Source organism: Halichondria panicea, chromosome 16, assembly GCF_963675165.1.
Source record: "Halichondria panicea chromosome 16, odHalPani1.1, whole genome shotgun sequence".
NCBI lineage: Eukaryota > Metazoa > Porifera > Demospongiae > Suberitida > Halichondriidae > Halichondria > Halichondria panicea.
The window spans coordinates 3,113,527-3,133,417 of record NC_087392.1 but is presented as its reverse complement, the minus strand read 5'-3'; the positions used below and the strand labels follow the sequence as shown (position 1 = coordinate 3,133,417).

Below are 19,891 nucleotides of genomic sequence, written 5' to 3'. Positions count from 1 at the left end.
ACTAGTTTACAATATTATAATCTATGATTAATCAATGAAGGAAATTATGCTTGTATAATTATGAAGTACATAATTATAATTATATAGCTATGTATAACAAAAATTCATGGTTTACAAGGTTGTCTAGACTTGTAAATGAACTGTTTTGGCCTATAGCTTAAATTGGTTCGAATAATTAGCATCATAAAATTTAATAATAATAGTAATATTAATTTTAGATTAACAATATTATTTGCAGCCTCGATTCCAAACTCCTTGTCAATCAAGCTATAATTATACTAGCTATAGGCTACAATGTCAAGCTGAGTGTGTAATTAGAATTTCAGCACACTGATGGTAATAAAATGAATAGATTATGAATCATTATGATTGTTGAGTACTGGTACATGGTTGTGGAAATTTTCTGAGCCTATAGTTTCATTAAGTTCCTCTGGGCATGCAGTCACAATTGGCTTGGGTCTATACTTTGGCATTCCTTTGTGGAGAGATCGATATCTGCATGTCCAGCACACTTTTTCACTGCAAAGAACTGCAAAACGATAACAGTATTAATGACCAAATTTCTTATTCCAAACAACTTACTTTTCTAACTGCAGCAAAGGCTGGTCCAAACTTCTCGCAAACCTGCAATTGTCCTGATATCCAATCTGGTAGCTTTCTTTGTACAGTACTGCGAGCATACCGCTTGTCAGCCAGGATTATAGTGGCATAGTCACGAGAGTGGCGTATAGAGCGACCAATGGACTGGTTGACAGCTTTCATGCACAGGTTCTCATAGTGAACTTGGCCAGGCAGTTGCCCATTAGGGTGTTTAATCTGAATAATATTATTGTGCGTATTGGTGACATAATGGTTAGGAACCTCCATATAACACACACCAATGGAGAACAAGGTAATTAATTTTGATCGTTACAGGTCGTAGTTGAGAGGTATTGATATTATATACTTTATGACGAATGAGTAAATTCCTGCTTTATAATAAAATTATAGCGATTCCTCTTATCCATACATAGGTCTAGCCAAGCTTTTGAAAAGACTGTCGAGGCAGTTTTCATAGATCTTGCACAATAACACCAAGAGTTTAACTCTTAAGGGGGGAATAAAGCAAAAAAATAGACTCGGGCTAGAAAAATTATAACTCCACCCTACTACCTCCTATGAACTTTATTTTGGTCTTAAAATGTAGCTCTTTGAATAAGCTATATAATAGTTAGACACTGTTTTGGAGGTGTCTATGGGATTTAGAAGCCCAAAGGCACTGATTTAGTATCCCGAGCGTAGCGAGGGTACTAAAGTGGCTGAGGGTTTCTAAATCACATGGACACCGACAAAACAGTGTCTAACTCATTTAGATACTAGTACGCATGCATAAACCGCTTGACTACAATATAATTACTTGACAACGGAATACTAGGTATACTAAGTAAATTTGCAGGTATACTAAGTCCCATAGTATACCTGCTCTGAGGCACTTTTCCCATGTACTTCCCATGTAGATCTTATCAACTAGTGTCTAATTAAAGTATATTTACATCCGTCATGTAGGTACTGATAACTGAGCTATAGTACATAATGTAATTGTTGATGTGCTATCCCAGATTTTACAACTGCTAACTGTTTGCTAAGTGGTTTGTGGCCTAGATGTTTACTTAGATGACCCTAATCTATTTAGATAAGGTTGATTATGTATATATAGTAATATTGAAAATTCATTTTTACTAGATTGAAAAAAATACTAGTACACATACATGTTAAGACATGCATCACATACATACTTTATAAAGTAAACAAAATAGATTAGGTTGATGGGCAGAAACAGGGCTTTCTAATGGTATATAAATTATAATGATTTGGATAAAGAACAAATTAAAAACTGGGAAATACAAACTGTCTATTAGAATCTTGTCTAGGCTTGGGTTCTTTTTTTCTCAATTTGCTGGATTTCTTGGCTTAGATGGCTTTAAGAATTGGCTGTAGTTTCATAATGGAGCCTTCACTTCTACTGAAACTTGAAATCTGAGTTGTCCTACTGTGTTTCATATTTTAGAGCCCAAAAGTTTTTTGAGATGAGTTTTTTAAATTTTTGGCTTTATTCCCCCCTTAAATATACATGTACAGTCAGAAATGTGCCAACCTGGTTGACGGTTGTTGGTACTAACAAATGAAAGCACGCGGTGCTGGTGCCTCAGTGGAGGCACCAAACATGAAGCTACTATTAAATTTACATTGGTGCCAAAAGTGGCAAATGATTGTTGCTAAAAAGGAAACCAAAAGTTCAAAGTTCAAAAATTAACGGGTACCTGAGTAGAATTGAGGTATTCAATCTTCTCCTTGAGTTCTGGGGATTTGAGGTTCGGATAGGGGAGTCCAACCATGACAATACAGCGACCTAAGTCATTCGAGAAGTTGATTCCCTCGCTCAGTTTCCCTCCTACTACACACAGCATGAGAGCTCCAGTAAGTCCCTCCTTGCTTCCTTTAGTCACCTGAAAATAGATTGTTGACCTCCATGTTTAATGTGCCTGTTTCTTCAACAAACCTCAATGCATTTTCCATACTGTGACAAAACAAAGTCAACTTGCAAAGAAATCTTGGGTTCTCTAAATATCTACATATTAAAACATTCGATCATTTCTCTTTTACAAAATAGAAGAATTCGATACCTTCTTCTTCTTGCCTATCCTATTCAGGACGCCAAACTCTTCCCAGTGGGTATGAACTCTCTTTTCGTAGTCATAGGACGGAAAGAATACTACAATGCCACCAGGAACCACGGTACACAAGTTCACCAAAGCTCGACCTAATTCATCCAACTGTTACCGAAATGAAAGGTGACTGTTTCAATACACCATTAGTTATCATAATTATCAGATTTTTACCAGTGCTGGGTTGTTCCTATGCTGAAAAGTAAATTCAAGGTCCACCCCCGCAGGACCCTTACACAGACATACAGGGAGAAGATGGTCAGCCGGAATCACATGACCTGCACTCACAAAGCCAGAAAATTAACTTGTGAGACATACTTCCTTAAAAATACTTCAGGTTATTTTTATATACCACAAGAGAACTCCATGATCCTCATAGGACTCACTCCTGCTGCCAACAACAGCTGATGTTTGAACTCGGAAACCTGATCAAGAAAGTCATAATGAGTGGTGGATTAAGTATATAATTATGTGAACGAAAAAGACTTACTGGCTGCATTGTTCCACCGGTCATAATGACAGCCCTCGCTTCCTGTACTATAGGAGAGAAGTGGACTGCAGGGTTCAACAGGATAAACTTGAGACTAGAGCAGGTAACGTTTTCTGCAGGTGAGTAATTCATAATTCATCACTCTTATAATTAACAAAGTAGACAACAGACCTGACTTGTTGAGTACAATTCTACAATCTTTGTCACAGCTTGTGAGTGCCTCGAAGAAGGACTCAATTAGCATGAGTGGTGATTTCATTTGAGAGAGGGAATCTATCCCGCCTGGTTCAAAGTAACGCTCCACAAATCCATTCAACTACAATGTAGTAGGGAGGAACATGCAATTTAACCAGATGCCTATACATCTGTACAACGCTTGAATTACCTTCTTAGAGATTTGACTTTTTTGGCAGTATCGAAGAATCTGCAAAATAATTATTTTGAACTACCGTAAGACCATTTATTTGGTCTACTTGCCTTAAAGAAGTTGATGTTATCCATAGATGACGATAATAGGAAATCGTTTAGTCTCATCAGTTGTGTGGACGGTTCATTTGCCACCTCTCCTTGAGCTTTGACAACCTTTTTCACTCCTTCATCAGATCCTTTACTACCCAATGTATTCAGGAAGCAATTCAGTACATGTAAGAGTTGGTTGATGTACATTAGATTCTTGGCCTTCAGGCGAGATCTATACATCAATGAAGTGAGCGATAACAGAAATACAACTTCTTGATACTACACCTACCTATATCGTTGCATGTACTGTGATAGTTGAGAAAAGGCTTTGGATACCTGATGACAAACACAATGATAAATAAAAGAGAGAGTGTCATTCAGTTCCTCACATGCAAGCCATTGACCTCCACAGAGTACACATTGGTGATGGTGTCAAGAAGGTTGTGAGCTTCATCAATGATCACCACATTCCCTCGCAGCCTTACGCCCACACTATCCCGTGTGTGAGCATGGAGGAGCGTGTTGTATGGCAGGGCTACCAGCTGAGCGGCTGGGATCCCTCGTCTGACACCGTAATACGGACACGCTTTCAATTGTCGGCCTACCCCCACTAGCTGTTCTATATCTTGCACTTTGATCTGGATGGAAGACAAAATAATTGCTTGGTTAGGAACCAGTGCTGAATTTGAATTGCATGACATCACAAATGCAGATTGTGCCTACCAAAGCCAAATCTCTAAAATCTTTGATCAGCTCAGCCTTGTAGAATCGACAAGAGGTGGCCATTAATTTCTTCTGCTTTTTCTGCTTTTTGACAGGTACAGCTTCTTGAGCAGTTTTCTCTAAATGTACGTGAGTAATAGAAATTCAAATACATTACCGTATAGCAGCAGGTAATTTTCAGGGGTCAAAATATTCGTGCTTCAGCAATATTTAGCCATTTGTGGTTTTATTTTCGTGGTTGCTGCTGGTAAGGTCGCTTCATTAGTGGGTAAAAATATCCGTGGTCCAGTGTTAAACCACGAAAACCACGAATATTTTGCCACACGAAAATTACTGGCTATACGGTATATTATACATACATACTACCAGGAATGGGTCAGCAGTAAAAAATTACAAAATTACCTTTCTTCCTGTTTTTCTGCAGTTCTAAACAGCGGTCATTCATCAAGGTCAGAGATTTGAGACGAGTAACATCTTCATTGATGCATAGATTCTAACAGTGAAACAATCGTAAAACTGTAAATAGGTACTGATGCACATGCGCAGAAGATATACATACTTGTATCCATGGTAACAGCTGTTAATTGTACATGCACACCAAGGGACACGCCCATTTTTAGAGAAAATGTCCTATCGACGTTTCGGATAATCAAGGTTCTACTGTATAAGGCACTTGCTGATTAATAAAAGTGGGCAATCTTTTAAGAATGTATTTATCACTATAAGCTCTTGAATACCGTATTTACATGCTGATGAAAAATCTTTGCGAATGAGCCAAATCAACAGACCCTTTGCGATCTAACTATTGCGTTCTGGCAAGGATCGTGTGTATTTACATGTACTAGTTGCAATTTTATTGTTGCGAATTGATCAACTCTCGCAGAGTTCGCATATGTTCGATACTTGCAAAACATTCTAGTAATAAATTATGGTAAGTAAACCCATACACTTAGAGCGACATGTGTACGTAAAAATATAGCTGTAGGCATAAATGTTGATCACTCAGACGGTTTGAACTTTAAATTACCAATAAGTACCTGTCTTGAGCCAATAGTAATAACATTGACAAGGTTTTTATATGGGCTGTGCTGCACTTCCCTCACAAACTGGGCGAGTTGAGTGTGGGTGCGACTGCAGTAGTATATCTGTGAAAGGAAGACTCATGCCAGAGTAGCAATCATATTGGTTATGGTCACTTTTTTGACATGATCCTCGTCCAAATCATCTTCTTCGTCACTGGAGCTAAGTAAGTGAAGCACAACGTCAACTCAAAGTTTTTCGAATTATAAAAAAACTTTACGATCTCAAGAGAACTTACTGTATGATGAGTTCTTGCTTGCTTTTCTCATCATCACTGAAATACTCATCCAGTACTACATCATTGTCATCTGTTGGCTCAGATGCCGCGAGGAGCTGATTTACTTTAGTCGTTGTAGGAGAGTCCTCTCTCTAGAGACAACACCAGTTCTCAATAAAGGCGACAACTACGTATACTAACAGGATTTTGTGAATTCTGTGAATGAATGCTTACGATACCAGTACCGGTGTCATAAAATGTTGGGCCCCTCATGTTTACACCCCCTAGGGCGTAAAATTTTAAAATGTTGGGCCCCCTGGGCCTAGAATGTTAACAGTTTAGGCTCCCCAGGGGGTCCATTCTGTTAAAATTCTAGGCCCCCCTTTTTTCTGCTATCCTTTTCTGCACGATTGAACAAAATATGAACAAACTCAAAAGAGAGTAGAGAGTGGTATATTATAGGTTAGCTCTATATTAGTTGACAAAGCATCAAAGAGACATGCATGCAAAGACCCTGTATAAAAGTAGCAAAAATGTTAGCATCGTCATATTTGTCGTTATCAACTTCCCCAGACAAACATTAGCGGCTGGTCGCCAAAGGAGGCGAAATTTTGTGAATTCACAATTATAATTAAGCACACGATTTTCAGTGCAAAGACAACAATTCATATCTTCCTCCATGTTTTCCTACATGGAAGAAACTGTAAATTGTTGTGGGGAGATGCTCCATTGCTCAGCTCTCAATGTGGCTTCACTAGCTCACTGCACATGCTCACATGCATGTATATGTCATAAGTTGCACAAGCCAGTAGCCCGCCCACTTATTAGACTGAGCTTTTCCAGGCTGCATGAGAGGCCCGATTCATGGAATGACATGCAAGGTGCAGTATAATGGCTGTGACCACATGCATGAAATGTGTGCGTGTGAGGAGAGCTTCATTCAGCAACTGGCACTGCATATATAGCCCTTACTATGAAGTCGTGGGAGGTCAAGGCCCGTGGTGTGTCTAAAAGTATACTAAAGCAGTTTGAAGGACTATACTGCAAACGTTTATGAACAGTACAGCTTATCCATAGCATTAAGCCATTCTATATAGCACTTACATGTAATAACCAAGTCAAGCGATGTCTTTTGCTGTTTTGGCTTCAAAAGAGAAAAGTTGGCATAGTCAACCTAACCCTACCAAAAATTAAATACAGAGTAAAGACAACAGACTTAGAGCTTGTCAGTGGTGTAAACTTACTTCTCTAGAGTACCTTCCAGCCCCTGAGTGAACGCTAGTGGATAGGAGAGCTAGAAACAGTTGAAATACAACCAGAGTACGGTCAAACTAAAATTTCGCAAGCGCGAAACCATAACGCGGAGTGTTTCACCCGTTGACACAAGGCGGCCCGGTCGTTTCCAATCCCTTTCCTTTTCTATCTATGGTACAATGAGTAGATATGCAATAACGAGCCTTACCTTCCTCTTAGTTCTCCATTGTGCAGTCCCACCCTGCTCCTTTAGCTTCTTGAGTCTTGCCTCTCGTTTAGTCTTCCTTACCTGCTCTGCCCTCACCTCCTCGACAGCCTCTCTACGAGTTTTCTGCTTCCCATAGTCAGCAAACCAGTCCGGTACTATAGCAAGAACAATTGACAGCACGACAGTACATGTATAAGATACCAGGACACCACAAATGCTATTTCTACCTGCTGCAGGCTTTGAGGAAGTTTCAAGTTTTAGAGAAGTAGAGACTAGTTCTGAACACCCTGACTGCTTGTGGTCATCGAGAGCAGAGGGAGATAGAGAACCAGATAGTACCGCCTCCACCTTCATTGCTTCTCGCTGTTCATGGTCCAGCAGCCACTGCAGAGCACCACAGATCAGGCTGAGGGATTTGCCCTATGAAACATTAAAGTTCCCGTTCGTTTAAAATCTGCCAATGTCTTATTAGATCTACTGTATACTCCTCACAGTGCCTGTAGGACTCTCAAATATTCCAATTTTTCCTCCCTCCAAAGCAAGATACAATTCCCTCATGAAATCCCTCTGAATGTCATAGGGCTCAAACGGAAAAGGAAATTGTGCTGGAGGTTTTAAGTCGTTCAAATCAGTTGAGGTTGATGGCAATGGTGAATCAGGGCAACATGCCATGACTGGGAACTAGTCTGTTATTAATATTAATCCGGTCAATTCACTGCAAACCAAAATGAGGGAGCTGCAGAGAGTGAACAGAAAGTGGCCAGCACCTCAATGCAAAATTACTCAGATTATTCCGGGGATAAATTACACAAATTACAACAAAAGTGCACTGTACATGTAGTTCTCTAGTTGTTCGCCTAACCGTTATAAAAGCAAAAACTCGGTCTTACTTACAGCTAAGAAATAGTGATTCCTTCAAATTAAACTAAGTTATGACAACATTATTGAGGCTCAACTCAACTCAAATAGACCTTCTCTTTCAAACTACTTCTGGCCGAGTTGTTAGTGCTTCGGATTAGATGGGTGTGCTCGTCCCCCAAAATAGGGGGATGGGTTTCAGCCCTATGTAGCATTCATTCTATTGCATCGGGTACTAACTAACTATGAATATCATTATTATTAGCCACGCCTCTAACCACAGAGCTCAGCTTGCTGCAGAGAAGGGGAGGAGCTGGGAAGCCAACAAATGCATTACCGTACAGCAGGTAATTTTCGTGGGGTAAGATATTCGTTCAACTCTAGAAACGGTGGTATTCGTGAGTAAAAATTTCGTTTAGTCTCGTGGCTGCACTGCTTTCCTACGTTCCGGTAAGCCACGTCTACGTGAAAATTTCGTGAAAATCAGCTTGCCCACGAAAATTACCCGCTATGCGGTATGCAAGGGCTATACAATCTGATTGGTGCTGAAATGCATTACGTAAGCAGTCTGAAATTTGATTGGTGCTGCATGATTTTCTGCAGCAGAACAAAATTAATGCTAGATAGGGCTGAAACCCGTTTCCCGTTTGGAGGCGGACCACGCCCATCTAGCTTCGGATCGCGTCTAATTTGAGGTAGCTCTACTCAGTCTACTTGCCTCAATTTCTAGTCGCTTAAAAACGCGTATTTTCCAGTAGGCTAGAATCGAGGCTAGGGTGTCATTACCTACATTTATCTCCATTTTGGACGCGACATTAAAAGTAGCGACACAGCTGTCGCTATACTTTTAGAGGTCAGAAAATTACCAAGCGTGCGCGCTCGAGAGTGTCGCATATTTTGGAGGGTCGCCAGTCTACGGTACAAATCAGATTCTAGTCTAGCTAGCTGTCTGCCATACATAATTATAAAAAAACAGTTGCAATGTGAACGTTGCTAGGATTGCCAAGAAAAGCGCGAAAAAACAAGAAATTCGGCGAGTGCATAGTACAGTTACCTTTTTCTTTATAGCTATCTTTTCTGGGCCTACTCATGTACACATACTAGTTGGGAGGAATCCAACCAACTGCACACGTACGTGCACGCATTCACCAGAGCATAATTACGCCCACGCTCAAGGTTAATTAGCCTAATCATAGATACGAAAAGACAAAAGTGAGGTTTGTTCTAAACATTAAACTGCACGCACATCTACTATCTGGTCCTCTCTCTGTCTGGGTCGCTGTTTAGCATGTTTCTGTTTTTGGATTTCCTAGTTTTTTCTTCTGACAAAAACGCAGCTTACGTGGCATAATTTAGGTGACTGATACATACAAACATTATGTGTCAAAAGTGGTATGCAACAACAAGGCACAGTTTTTATCCAGTTAGGCAACACCACAAAATTAAATGTTATATTCCTGTTCTACTACCCGTATAGCGGGTAATTTTCGTAGGTAAGTTATTTTCGTGGGCAAGGTGACCTCTACGAAATTTTAACGTAGGGGTGGCTTACCGGAACGTATGAATGCAGTGCAGGCAACAAGACTAAACGAAATTTTTACTCACGAAAACCACTGTTTTCCAATTTTTTACCCCACGAAAATTACCCGCTATACGGTATGCATAAACAAAATAGATTAGACATTGCTCATGCTGACTTAGGAGCCGCTCTGGAAGAACGGAAACACAATAGGTGAAAGTGTACTATCAGCAGTTATTAAACAGCTTTTGTTTTTAGAATAATAATGACAGTGTTCATCAGAGAGTCATGACCATTCCCATTCTATTGAATATGGGCTTTCATTTAATGCAGCATGCAGTATTAGTATAAATGTACTTGCAAAGTGAGATATAGGAACAAAACCTTACAATTTAGCTGTTTTGAGCACAAATCCAAGTACTGCCAGTGCCGGTGAACATCTGTTGGAGCATAGATTGAAGAGTCTAATGCTTCAATCTATGGATATGGTATATATATGGTTGGAGCTGTCTAGTCTGATCTGTGGATGCTATAAAGAAGCCTATAGATCTAGTTGGGCGGAGTGTGGGGTTGGGAACCACAGGTGAGGCTCTCTGGGTGAGGCTGCTAATAATTATAAGCTAGCCTCGACTCCAGCCCCTTCAACAGTGCTTTTCCTTGTGGCCTGGAATGGAGGCTAAGGCACAAACCCACTGCCATGCAAGTGGGGGTAACCGCAAAGCTCACTTGCACTTTTGCTTGTCAATGTCAATGTCATTGATAGATTAGTAAAACCAGTAGGTTTTGCATGGCAGTGGGTTTGTGTGTGTTTAGCAATATTTCACATAATTATTTTGACTCATGATCAAACTGCTCTAGCCTATCTCTGCAGGGAAAGGCCACACGAGACTAATAATTATAATCCCAGGAATACACCGATTTAGACAAGTATAAACAGTGGGATAGAACACTTTCTCTAACCAGAGTTTTTCACTAACCAATCAGATTGCAGCAAACATGAATTAATTGTAAAAGGTATAAATAATAAGATCGGAAATTCAATAGATCAAAACAGATTGTAATAAACAGACAACAAGTTTTTTTATTAGAATACTATGTGCTTATAATTATAAGTATACGAACGCAGAAAACAAAAAAATGCACACACAACAAATTAAGTAATGGGAACAACAATCAAAGTTAATATTATTGAGTGAAGAATATATTCTTTCGTCTTTTAGACAGAGTTTCAACTTCGACTCCAGGTCCATTAGATGCTCCTGGCGGTGTCACTTCAAAAACGTCTACCCCAAAATTGTTATAAGTTTCTGCACCTAAGGTAGGTGTTTGTGTTCCAGCAGAAAGGTGGGTACCACTGTTACTTGACCCATTCTCATTGTTACTCCCTCCTGAGCTCTCACTGCAGTTTGGGGGCGGTGAGATACGTCGGCGTGGTTCGTTTTGCAGTAGAGGTTGGTTTTCCTGCACAGACAAACATGGACTTTGAGAGTAGGTGTTCCTTTCTGGACTGCCAAATCTCCCAGCTGCTTCTGCATCTTGGAAGAAGTCATTATCATCTTGCACTAGCTCTGGAGATCCAGTATTCATCAGTAACTTTTTTAAACATTTCTGATACAGTTTCTTGACGATAGATTTGTTTCTTCTCCAAAAGAAGTAGACAACAACAAAAGATATATAAATCAGAGGACAGACAAAGAGAAAGTACTGAAACACAAACGTCCATGGTGATAACGTTGAACCTACAATGCTAGAATAGTAGTTTTGCAAAGATAATGAACAAAGCAATGCAATAATGCCGAAGAAAGCAGCATCTACTTTATTGTACAGGTCATTTTTGTACGGACGAAACACTACAAAAGCTATTAGTGCTCCAATGCAAACCACCAACTGAAGCACAGACTGAAAAAACCAGTCTGCAGTGAATGCATAGATAGCTAGTAGAACAACACGTAGAATAAAGTATAAACCTGCGAACCAGCGACAATCGGATTTGTTACCTTGATCATATTCTCCACCCGTTCCGTCCTTATAGCAACCATGAAATGCATTTAGAAATTGGCTGAACATTGCACCGCCACAGAGGTCTGGAGTTCTACCACACCATTTCTGTATAACATGAACTGCGGAGGGGGCTATAAGGATGATAGGAGGGATAGCAACAAAGGTAGCCAACACTACCATAGAAGGAATCAAGTATGGAAGGTGTTCTGCACTCCCAAAAACAATGCGCCCATCATAATATAGATTAAATGAAGCTACTGAACCATTAGCACGGATTAGGGGAGTTGAGGTAAGCAAGAAAAAAGACACTAGTGTAAATTTTGTGTAAGAGAGAAGAAGAAAAGTTGCGAGTGCATGGAGAATAGACTTTCGAACATCCAATATGCGATTTATCCTTGCAAAACAAGAATGGAATGGTCGGCAGAGTAACAGTATTGGTCTGAATCCTCGAGAATAGAGCCATGAAAAAAAGAAAAATACAGCCACAAGCACAAGTGGGTAAAAGGCTGTGACATATCCAGTAGCAAGGAGTTGCAAAGTGGAAATGCTCGAACTCAAGCAAAACTTAGGAAGGTATGGTCTGAAAAAGTTGAGATTCCAGAAATCATATGGTATAGTACGGAATATGTCATCAACTGTATTTCCATTTGGTAACACTGTATTGACCTGAACAAAGCCATCGCCGTCCAAGTTTAGAGCGGTAGTAGTCATTTGAGCAAAGAAAACAAATGCATTGGCAGGACCTGAGGTGACACTGACATTAAAAAGGACAACAAAGAGGAAAAATATTGTTATTGGTAGGAACTCGGTAAGTAAATAGAAGAACCAGTTAAGGTGTTCATCTTGATCGTTACACTCCATGCATGTGAAGTGTTTCGAGTTAACAGCAGGTCCATAAGGGTGCTCACACGCCCCACACAATATGCCAGTACGATTTATTCTACCGCATAGAAAGTGAAGATCATCATGGAGAGGAATATAGCGATTATCTAAGTCTATTCCGGCACAGTAGAGGCACTGTCCAACTAGTAATTCGGGGTCAGAGTTATAGAAGCCAATCCAGGAACCACGTTGAAGCGATGTGCTGTACTTATCTCTATCACACAAGATTAGACGGTTGTATAAAGCGCCATTGCCACAAGTACAGGAAGAATTCAGACCAGAATCAGAAGAAGAATATATCATACCAGGAGGACATTTTTGTACCGTCACATTTATTTGTGTGTACACTACGCGAGGATCAATAGTTTCAATTCTCACAGTCCCACTAGCGTAGGGTTTGCCATGCACTTCCAAACTATTGTCTGAAATATATACTGAGCTGCCATCGAGAAAAATTTTATCATTGTTGGTTGTGTTTGTTTCTGTTCGAGCAATAAGAACAGTGTACTGTGTAACATCGAGTTGTTTGTCATCGACAGTTGAAAATGGAAACTTCTTTCGTTTTCCAGGAATCATGGTCATTGCATAGCTGGAGTCTGTCTTAGTATTAGCACGGAAATGAGCAGGAGAAGTTGCAATATTTGCTGAACAGTTTCCATCATAATGCCAGTGTGCAGTCCCATTATTCCAACAGAACACATTTTGTGTGCCCTCATTAGTTGAGCCAAAAGCCCCGCCCCACAAACAGGTGAGCAGGGAGGTCACATAGATTGAGTTTGATTGGTTTTGTGCTCTATTCCCCTCAAAGGAAAATGTTACATTCCAATTTTGAGGTGTCACGTAAATGTCATTGTAACGAATAAAGCAGTTTCGAGAAGATATAAGATCATGTTCTCCAATCGAATGACCATATATAGCACCTCCCTTTAGATCAGCCGAGTTGTTAACAAAATGGAAAGTGGTGTTACTTGCAACTTCAATAAAGGCATAACCCATCAACGCAATAGCCCCACCATTTCTGCCAGTATTGCTATGAAACCAAGCTATTGTGTTCTTCATGAAGTGGATTCCTGTGCCAACAGCTGCTAGGGCTGTTTGTGTATTGTGTGAAAAGTTTACATTGTTTTTGAACAATGCTGGGATAGAATCAGAATACAACGTCCCAAGCCCAACAAACGAACCGATAGTAGTTATCCTGGCATAATTAGCATTGTTCCAACTGAATGAGCAATACGAAAATAAGGGCCTGACTAGTGCCCCCTCTGATACAGGATGCCACACGGACAGGTCTACAGCTGTGCCTACTCTCGCTGTGTTGCTCCTCCATGTACAGTTGTGGAAGGTAAGAGTGTTGGTGGCCACAGAAGCATTCTCCCGTGCAGTATAAAATGACAGCCCTCCACCATAATAGGCTCGATTTCCACTAAAATTGACGTTTTGAAACTCTATTAAGTTATGGCAAACGTGAGTACGATCAAAAAAGATAAATCCCACTCTTGCTCCTCCCCCTCCTGTTCCACTCTCATTTGAAGGGTTTGTGACATGGTTATTGATAATATGTGAATCTCCGATAAGCATCTTGTTGCTAAAACTCATATCCTGATACTCCACAAATAGTCCTGCTCCCCACAATGCTTCATTGTTTGTTATAATGCAATTATTGATAGTAACTGTATTACAAGATGCATTGCCTTTGAAGAACACAGAAACTCCCCCTCCGCGACCAAAAGCCAAATGAGAGCTATTTTGTGGCAAAATAAAGGTATGGCTCTCAGGATTGATAAGAGAGGCTTTGTTCTTATCAAACAAGCTTTGGCTGATTAAGTAGTAAGCATCTCGTGCATAAAACTCTGGAACATTTGATCCCAAGCTGCAATCGTCATACGCCCCATCATTTGTGCTTGGCGTACAATACGAGAACTCTATGTACAAACCTCCACCTCCTGGTGTTCCCTGCTGGGCACTATTGCTATGAAAAATTGTACCGTCAATTACATTATTGCCGACTGTACTGTAGAACACAGCTCCAGTACCAACACTGTTGTTGATGTGAACAATCTGCAAGGTTACATCTTCACAATAGAGAAAATATAAAGCAGCATAGAATTCGGCAAATTTAAATCGAGATTCAGTAAAGTTCTTACTGGTACTGTAATGAAGGGCACCACAACCAACAATACTGATGCCTCTAAGAGTAATATTGCTCGAGTTTATAAACGTTAGCCCACCACTGAAATTGCTACATGAGACTAAAACTGAGATTGCAGAAGACAAGGATCCATTTGTAGTGACACCAACGATTGCTATATTCTTTCGATTTTCAAACTTGTGATCCTCTGTAATGTTGTACACTCCAGCGCTTGTCCAAATTGTGGTATTACTGTTGTTTTGTAAAGCTTTGAGTCCCATTTTCAATGTTTTGCAGGGCACTGACCCATTCCAACAGTTGTCGGTGTCCATACCAGTATTGGGATCTACATAGATGTCATGACATCTGCCCAGGCTGCACAGGTAGCACACGACAGCCAGCAACACCAAGTCTAGGTACCAAAGAAATTTCTTTTTAAAGCCTGAGATTACTTACATATTTTCGCGAGTATTAATTTCTGTTATTTCTGCGAATGACAGTAAAGTCGCAAAAATGTGTACTAATTGGAAATTGCAATGAACTCATTAAAACCACTTGCGAGTAATTATGAATAATATTAATTTCACAACTTGAGCAATAATTAGCAGAATTTAATACCAGCAAAAGTGAAATTGCAAACAAATCTACCTATGTCACTTTAAGGTAATCATACATAATTATAAAATAAAATTGGCCGGGGGAAGTACCAAAGCATGGAACAATAATACGGGAGAAGCCCTACGTCAATCCGTCACGACGTCATGAATAGCAAATTACAATCATGTATGTACAAATACGGTCCACTTACATACATTGTTAATTACTAATACGTGGCCTGTGTGCATGTTCATGACGCTGTGACAAATTGAGCTCCATGTAGTAGTAATGGCTAGGAACAAGGTAGCAGCAATAGTTAGTGAGACCCCACCAAGCAGTAAAAAGCAGCTTGGACAGCAAATTTTTGAGATGAGTTCTGTCTGTACAGTCACAAACATAAGGAGATGTAGAAAAGTTCTGTCGTAAAATAACTGTGCCAATTCAATGAACCAACCGTATAGCGTGTATATTTCAAGGGTATAAATGTCAGCGGTTTTCGCTGATCAAGCATGTACCACAAACATTATACCCACGAATTTAATATCGCATGCATGCATGCTGCAGAAAGGCTGCTATTCCGCGAAAACCTTTCTAACAGTCAATCCGCGAAGGTTTATACCCTCGAAATATACCCACTGTACTATACAGTATCTTTCTAAATGGGTAGACAATATCAAAACCAACTTAAAAATGAATATTACCATAATTAAGGTGACACTTTTTAATGATTACGAAGCCAGAGGTCACTTTTTTTGGAGGACAAAAAGTTATGTTGAAGACCTGGTGTCACTTATTTAGAGGGTCGCATCTAATTGGAGATAGCGCTCTACTCAGTCTACTTGCCTCAATTTCTAGCTGCTTAAAAACGTGTATTATCCAGTGAAATTCTTATTTGAGCTAATCATAGATTGAAGAGTTAGAGGGATAGGAAACGGAGTGGTGCACGTGATGATTTTATGGGTGTCTGGAGGCAAAACACGGTCTGCACCCAAGTGATTGTGCGCGCGCACGTACTCCGTTTCCAACCCCCTTCCCCTTCCTTCTTATATCTATGATTGTATGCATGTGAACGTTTTAATATAGCACACAATATTAAAGTCTCCACGTACTCGAACTCCGTCTATGAGATAATTATATCATCAAGTAGATCTAACAAATTATTATGTGAAAACATTGCTATTAAAATCACCTTTTGCATATTCCAGATGCATGACTCCTTGACTTCAGGTTTACAACATAAATCTAGTCCGTAGTCTAGTCTGTACGACAGTACAGTCTAGTATAGTAGTGCAGCTTGGTGGCTTTGCTAGAAAGAAGATTCTACACGTGCAATTATTCTTGACCTTTGACCTTACACTTACAGTCTAGTTCCAGTTAAGTAATTCTGCACACATCAAAATGGCTTTCCTCAGTAAGCTCAGTCTTGATACTCTGAACCTTAGGGACAAGAGGGTTCTAATGAGGTTGGTGTTTTTAAGATACAGTACAGGTACACATTTTTTAAATTTAGCCTTAACAATACAGAGTCGATTTCAATGTGCCATTGGAAGGAAATACTATCACAAGCAACCAAAGGTAGTCTACATGTATAATTGTACTGTATGAAATAGTTCGAATCATTGTTAGAAATAGACTGTCACCCTAGCACTGGAACTTTCATTTATTTTCTCTTTCTATCTTTAAAGGATTGTAGCTGCACTGCCAAGTATTCAGTATGCCCTTACCAATGGAGCAAAGAGTGTTGTGCTCATGAGCCACTTGGGCAGACCAGAGGGCACCAGGAATGACAAGTATTCTCTTGCACCTGTGGCCCAAGAGCTGAAGGAGCTTTTGGACAGGTATATACACATGTGGAGCAAATGTTGTGGTATAAAACTTTTGTAGAATAAAACTAGAGCTGTTTCTGTATTATTTAGTACAGCAGACCAATCGGTATCATAGTACATATCGATTTCAATTGATAAAATCCGATAAGCACTTAACACTCAACCTTCTGTTTAGGGAGGTTACTTTCCTGTTGGACTGCGTTGGACCAGAAGTGGAGGCTGCATGTCTAAATCCGACCAAAGGTGAATTAACCATAGTAAACTTAAAGTCCAAAATCTCATTGTAGTGTGATGCACATAACTTTTTCATCAGGGTCAGTCATATTGCTGGAAAATCTTCGGTTTCACGTGGAAGAAGAAGGCAAGGGTAAAGACACTTCTGGGAAAAAGATCAAGGCTTCAGATGCAGATGTGCAGGCTTTTAGGGCATCTCTGACTAAACTGGGTGATGTATATGTGAATGATGCGTTTGGGACAGCTCACCGTGCCCATAGCTCCATGGTGGGGATAGACCTCCCACAGAGAGCTTCAGGGTTTTTAGTCAAGAAGGAGTTGACATACTTTGGACAGGCTCTTGGTGACCCTAGGAGACCCTTTTTGGCTATCTTAGGAGGGTGAGAGATATTGCTAATGATAATTACATACAATCTCGTAGCCTAATAATTATACAATAACTGCTGTTTCCTCAATAGGGCTAAGGTCCATGACAAGATTAAACTTATCGATAATCTCTTGGACAAGGTCAATGAAATGATCATTGGTGGTGGAATGGCTTACACGTTCCTGAAGACACTTTATGGAATGAAGGTACAGTGAGCTCTAATTCTCTTAAAAATTTTTAATTTTATCACAGATTGGTGCTTCTCTCTTTGACGAAGAAGGGGCTAGCATTGTTGGAAAATTAATGGCTAAGGCTGAGAAGAAAGGTGTTAAAATTCATCTCCCCACTGATTTCATCACTGCTGACAAGTTTGACAAAGACGCTATTGTAGGTCCTAATCGATTACCTTTGGTACAATATACTTCACATGCTCCCCACAGACTGGCACAGCAACAGTGGGCTCGGGTATTCCTGATGGGTGGATGGGTCTAGATGTGGGACCAGACTCCATAGCCACCTTCTCAGGCATTATAACACGTGCTGCCACTGTTATTTGGAATGGACCGGTTGGAGTGTTTGAGATGGACAAGTTTGCTACTGGTTCTAAGAGTGTACTGGAGACAGTGGTACTTGCTACTAAAAAAGGAGCCACTTCCATTATTGGTATGTCATTAGAAGAAATGGGTGATAGTACAGTAGTTAATCTTTAACAACTGGAGGATAATGGTTTGTTGGCTTCGGGTCACCTACATGTACACGTCAGACTCCTGTTCAATCCAGGAAGATAAGTCTCATCTCCGTAGATCTGGCTAGGAGAAACCTTAGGAGAGATTTTAAATTAGAAGCAGGTGCAGTGATCAATGTTGTACAGCTTGGAGTGAGGAAGAAGTCAGATCGCTCATTTCCTTGATGGCCAGTAGCTATCTGTGAAACTGCTGACTAGACATAAAAATAGCGCCGACTCAGCACGATATTTTTGCGCGTGATCTCAACTTCCTCTGTAGGCTTCCCATCATAGTTCAGAAGTTTCTAGTCTAGTTTGTTTTATTGCTCCTGTTAGTTGCTGCCAGCCAGATTCCATGCTCACTGCATTTTATATTGTATAGCACTCCTTTGGTTTCTCCTATCAACAGCCGAGGAATTAGCACTTTAGTGCTCTAGTTATGCCTCAGTGTGCATGCGCAGGCAAGGTATACGATAGTGTGTTTGTGTGTGCGTGTGTAGACTGCTACAGCTGCTCAAGGATCAATGAAGTGCAAGTAAGAGTTTCTATAGGCTTCTAGTTATGTTTTCTTGGATTTTAATTCGTGGATTTGCATCGTTCTCGAGTTATGCCTACTTGGAATGCCATTGCAGCCTTTTCAGAAGAGTGCGTAGAATAACTTGTCCACGGATTGTTGCTACTCTACTCAGTAGTTAGCTCTGCACTAGAACGCTAGCTATTGGTAGCTGCAATAGTGAGAATAGAGTTGCAAGGCTCTGCTGATGCAGCCATTCATTAGACTTGGATGTTTGGCAACGATCGTTTTTAAAAACAATCATGGTCGATCATTACCCACTCTTCGAGTTTCCCTGTGATTCTGGATTCTGCCTTTGCGCATGCATGCACAGCAAAATGCAAAAATGTTCATCATGATATAATGTGTGTATAAAATAAGCTATTAGTACCTTTATGTTATATATAGCTTTGACATCTCGGTGCTTTCATTCTAGAAGTATTCAATAGTCTGCAGAGTACGAACTGTGTAATGTGAAGTAACTCCTATATACATGTACCTACAGGTGGCGGCGACACTGCGACATGTGCTGAAAAGTTTGGCATGGCAGAGCAAGTGAGCCATGTGAGTACAGGGGGAGGTGCCAGCTTAGAGTTGTTGGAAGGAAAACAGCTGCCTGGGGTCACTGCCCTGAGCGATGTGAGTAGTTAGAGTGCCCAACGCACTCGCAGTAGATCAACTTTCAAATCAGACTGATGTCATGTGTCCAGCATAGATTATGTACTATTACTCTGCATTACTGATTTATGTTGTTATAGGATCGAGCTACTCATTCACAACTGTGACAAAGATAGTTCTGTTTTGTTCAACTTCTATAATTATACATTATAACATGTATATAATTTTAGTGCGAATCACATGATCTCCAGCCAGTCTAAATGTAGTCAGTTGACCATGCTTTAAATAACTTAATCCACACTTAGTGCATGTGCATTTAACACACCTAAATGAAAAATTAATAATATATATACAAGACGTTGAATGAAATGTAGCGAGGTAAGCTGTACACGGGGCTAAAGATCACATGACAGCGCCAGAACACACCTAGCCAAAATCACATGTTTTT

At 40.2% G+C, this 19,891-nt stretch overlaps 2 protein-coding genes across 4 annotated transcripts; one reads left to right on the top strand and one right to left on the bottom strand.

The window, feature by feature from the left end:
* Positions 1-302: 302 nt before the first annotated feature.
* LOC135350434 (ATP-dependent DNA helicase DDX11-like) lies at positions 303-16,452 on the bottom strand. Of its 3 annotated transcripts, none has more exons than XM_064549213.1 (22): positions 16,311-16,450; positions 7,629-7,872; positions 7,364-7,556; positions 7,137-7,291; positions 5,696-5,826; positions 5,574-5,619; positions 5,415-5,522; positions 4,780-4,870; positions 4,378-4,496; positions 4,044-4,292; positions 3,944-3,990; positions 3,673-3,886; positions 3,581-3,619; positions 3,367-3,511; positions 3,196-3,308; positions 3,058-3,130; positions 2,880-2,983; positions 2,664-2,813; positions 2,540-2,608; positions 2,301-2,486; positions 583-816; positions 303-529 (listed from the first exon to the last, which is right to left on the bottom strand). In XM_064549213.1, the coding sequence occupies exons 2-22, from the start codon at positions 7,806-7,808 to the stop codon at positions 443-445; spliced, it is 2,733 nt and encodes a 910-aa protein (XP_064405283.1). In that variant the 5' UTR covers positions 7,809-7,872; positions 16,311-16,450; the 3' UTR covers positions 303-442. The 3 variants fall into 3 exon arrangements, with proteins under 3 accessions (XP_064405283.1, XP_064405284.1, XP_064405282.1); XM_064549214.1 differs by lacking the exon at positions 16,311-16,450 and adding an exon at positions 9,903-10,164; XM_064549212.1 differs by lacking the exons at positions 303-529; positions 583-816; positions 2,301-2,486; ... (16 more) ...; positions 7,364-7,556; positions 7,629-7,872 and adding an exon at positions 10,494-14,936 and having other exon boundaries at positions 16,311-16,452.
* LOC135350439 (phosphoglycerate kinase 1-like) lies at positions 16,436-19,679 on the top strand. The gene is made up of 9 exons (XM_064549220.1): positions 16,436-16,584; positions 16,646-16,696; positions 16,807-16,959; positions 17,123-17,190; positions 17,261-17,561; positions 17,640-17,754; positions 17,801-17,935; positions 17,989-18,211; positions 19,331-19,679. The coding sequence occupies exons 1-9, from the start codon at positions 16,520-16,522 to the stop codon at positions 19,474-19,476; spliced, it is 1,257 nt and encodes a 418-aa protein (XP_064405290.1). The 5' UTR covers positions 16,436-16,519; the 3' UTR covers positions 19,477-19,679.
* The last annotated feature ends 212 nt before the right edge of the window (positions 19,680-19,891 follow it).

Excerpts from the sequence above, each read along its gene's own strand:
- LOC135350439 (XM_064549220.1), top strand. The coding sequence starts at position 16,520 with ATGGCTTTCCTCAGTAAGCTCAGTCTTGATACTCTGAACCTTAGGGAC. Across the intron at positions 16,585-16,645 it reads GACAAGAGGGTTCTAATGAG|AGTCGATTTCAATGTGCCAT; the intron begins GTTGGTGTTTTT and ends TTAACAATACAG. Across the intron at positions 18,212-19,330 it reads AGGAGCCACTTCCATTATTG|GTGGCGGCGACACTGCGACA; the intron begins GTATGTCATTAG and ends ATGTACCTACAG.
- LOC135350434 (XM_064549212.1), bottom strand. The coding sequence starts at position 16,332 with ATGCATCTGGAATATGCAAAAG. Across the intron at positions 14,937-16,310 it reads GCATCTGGAATATGCAAAAG|ACTTGGTGTTGCTGGCTGTC; the intron begins GTGATTTTAATA and ends TTTGGTACCTAG.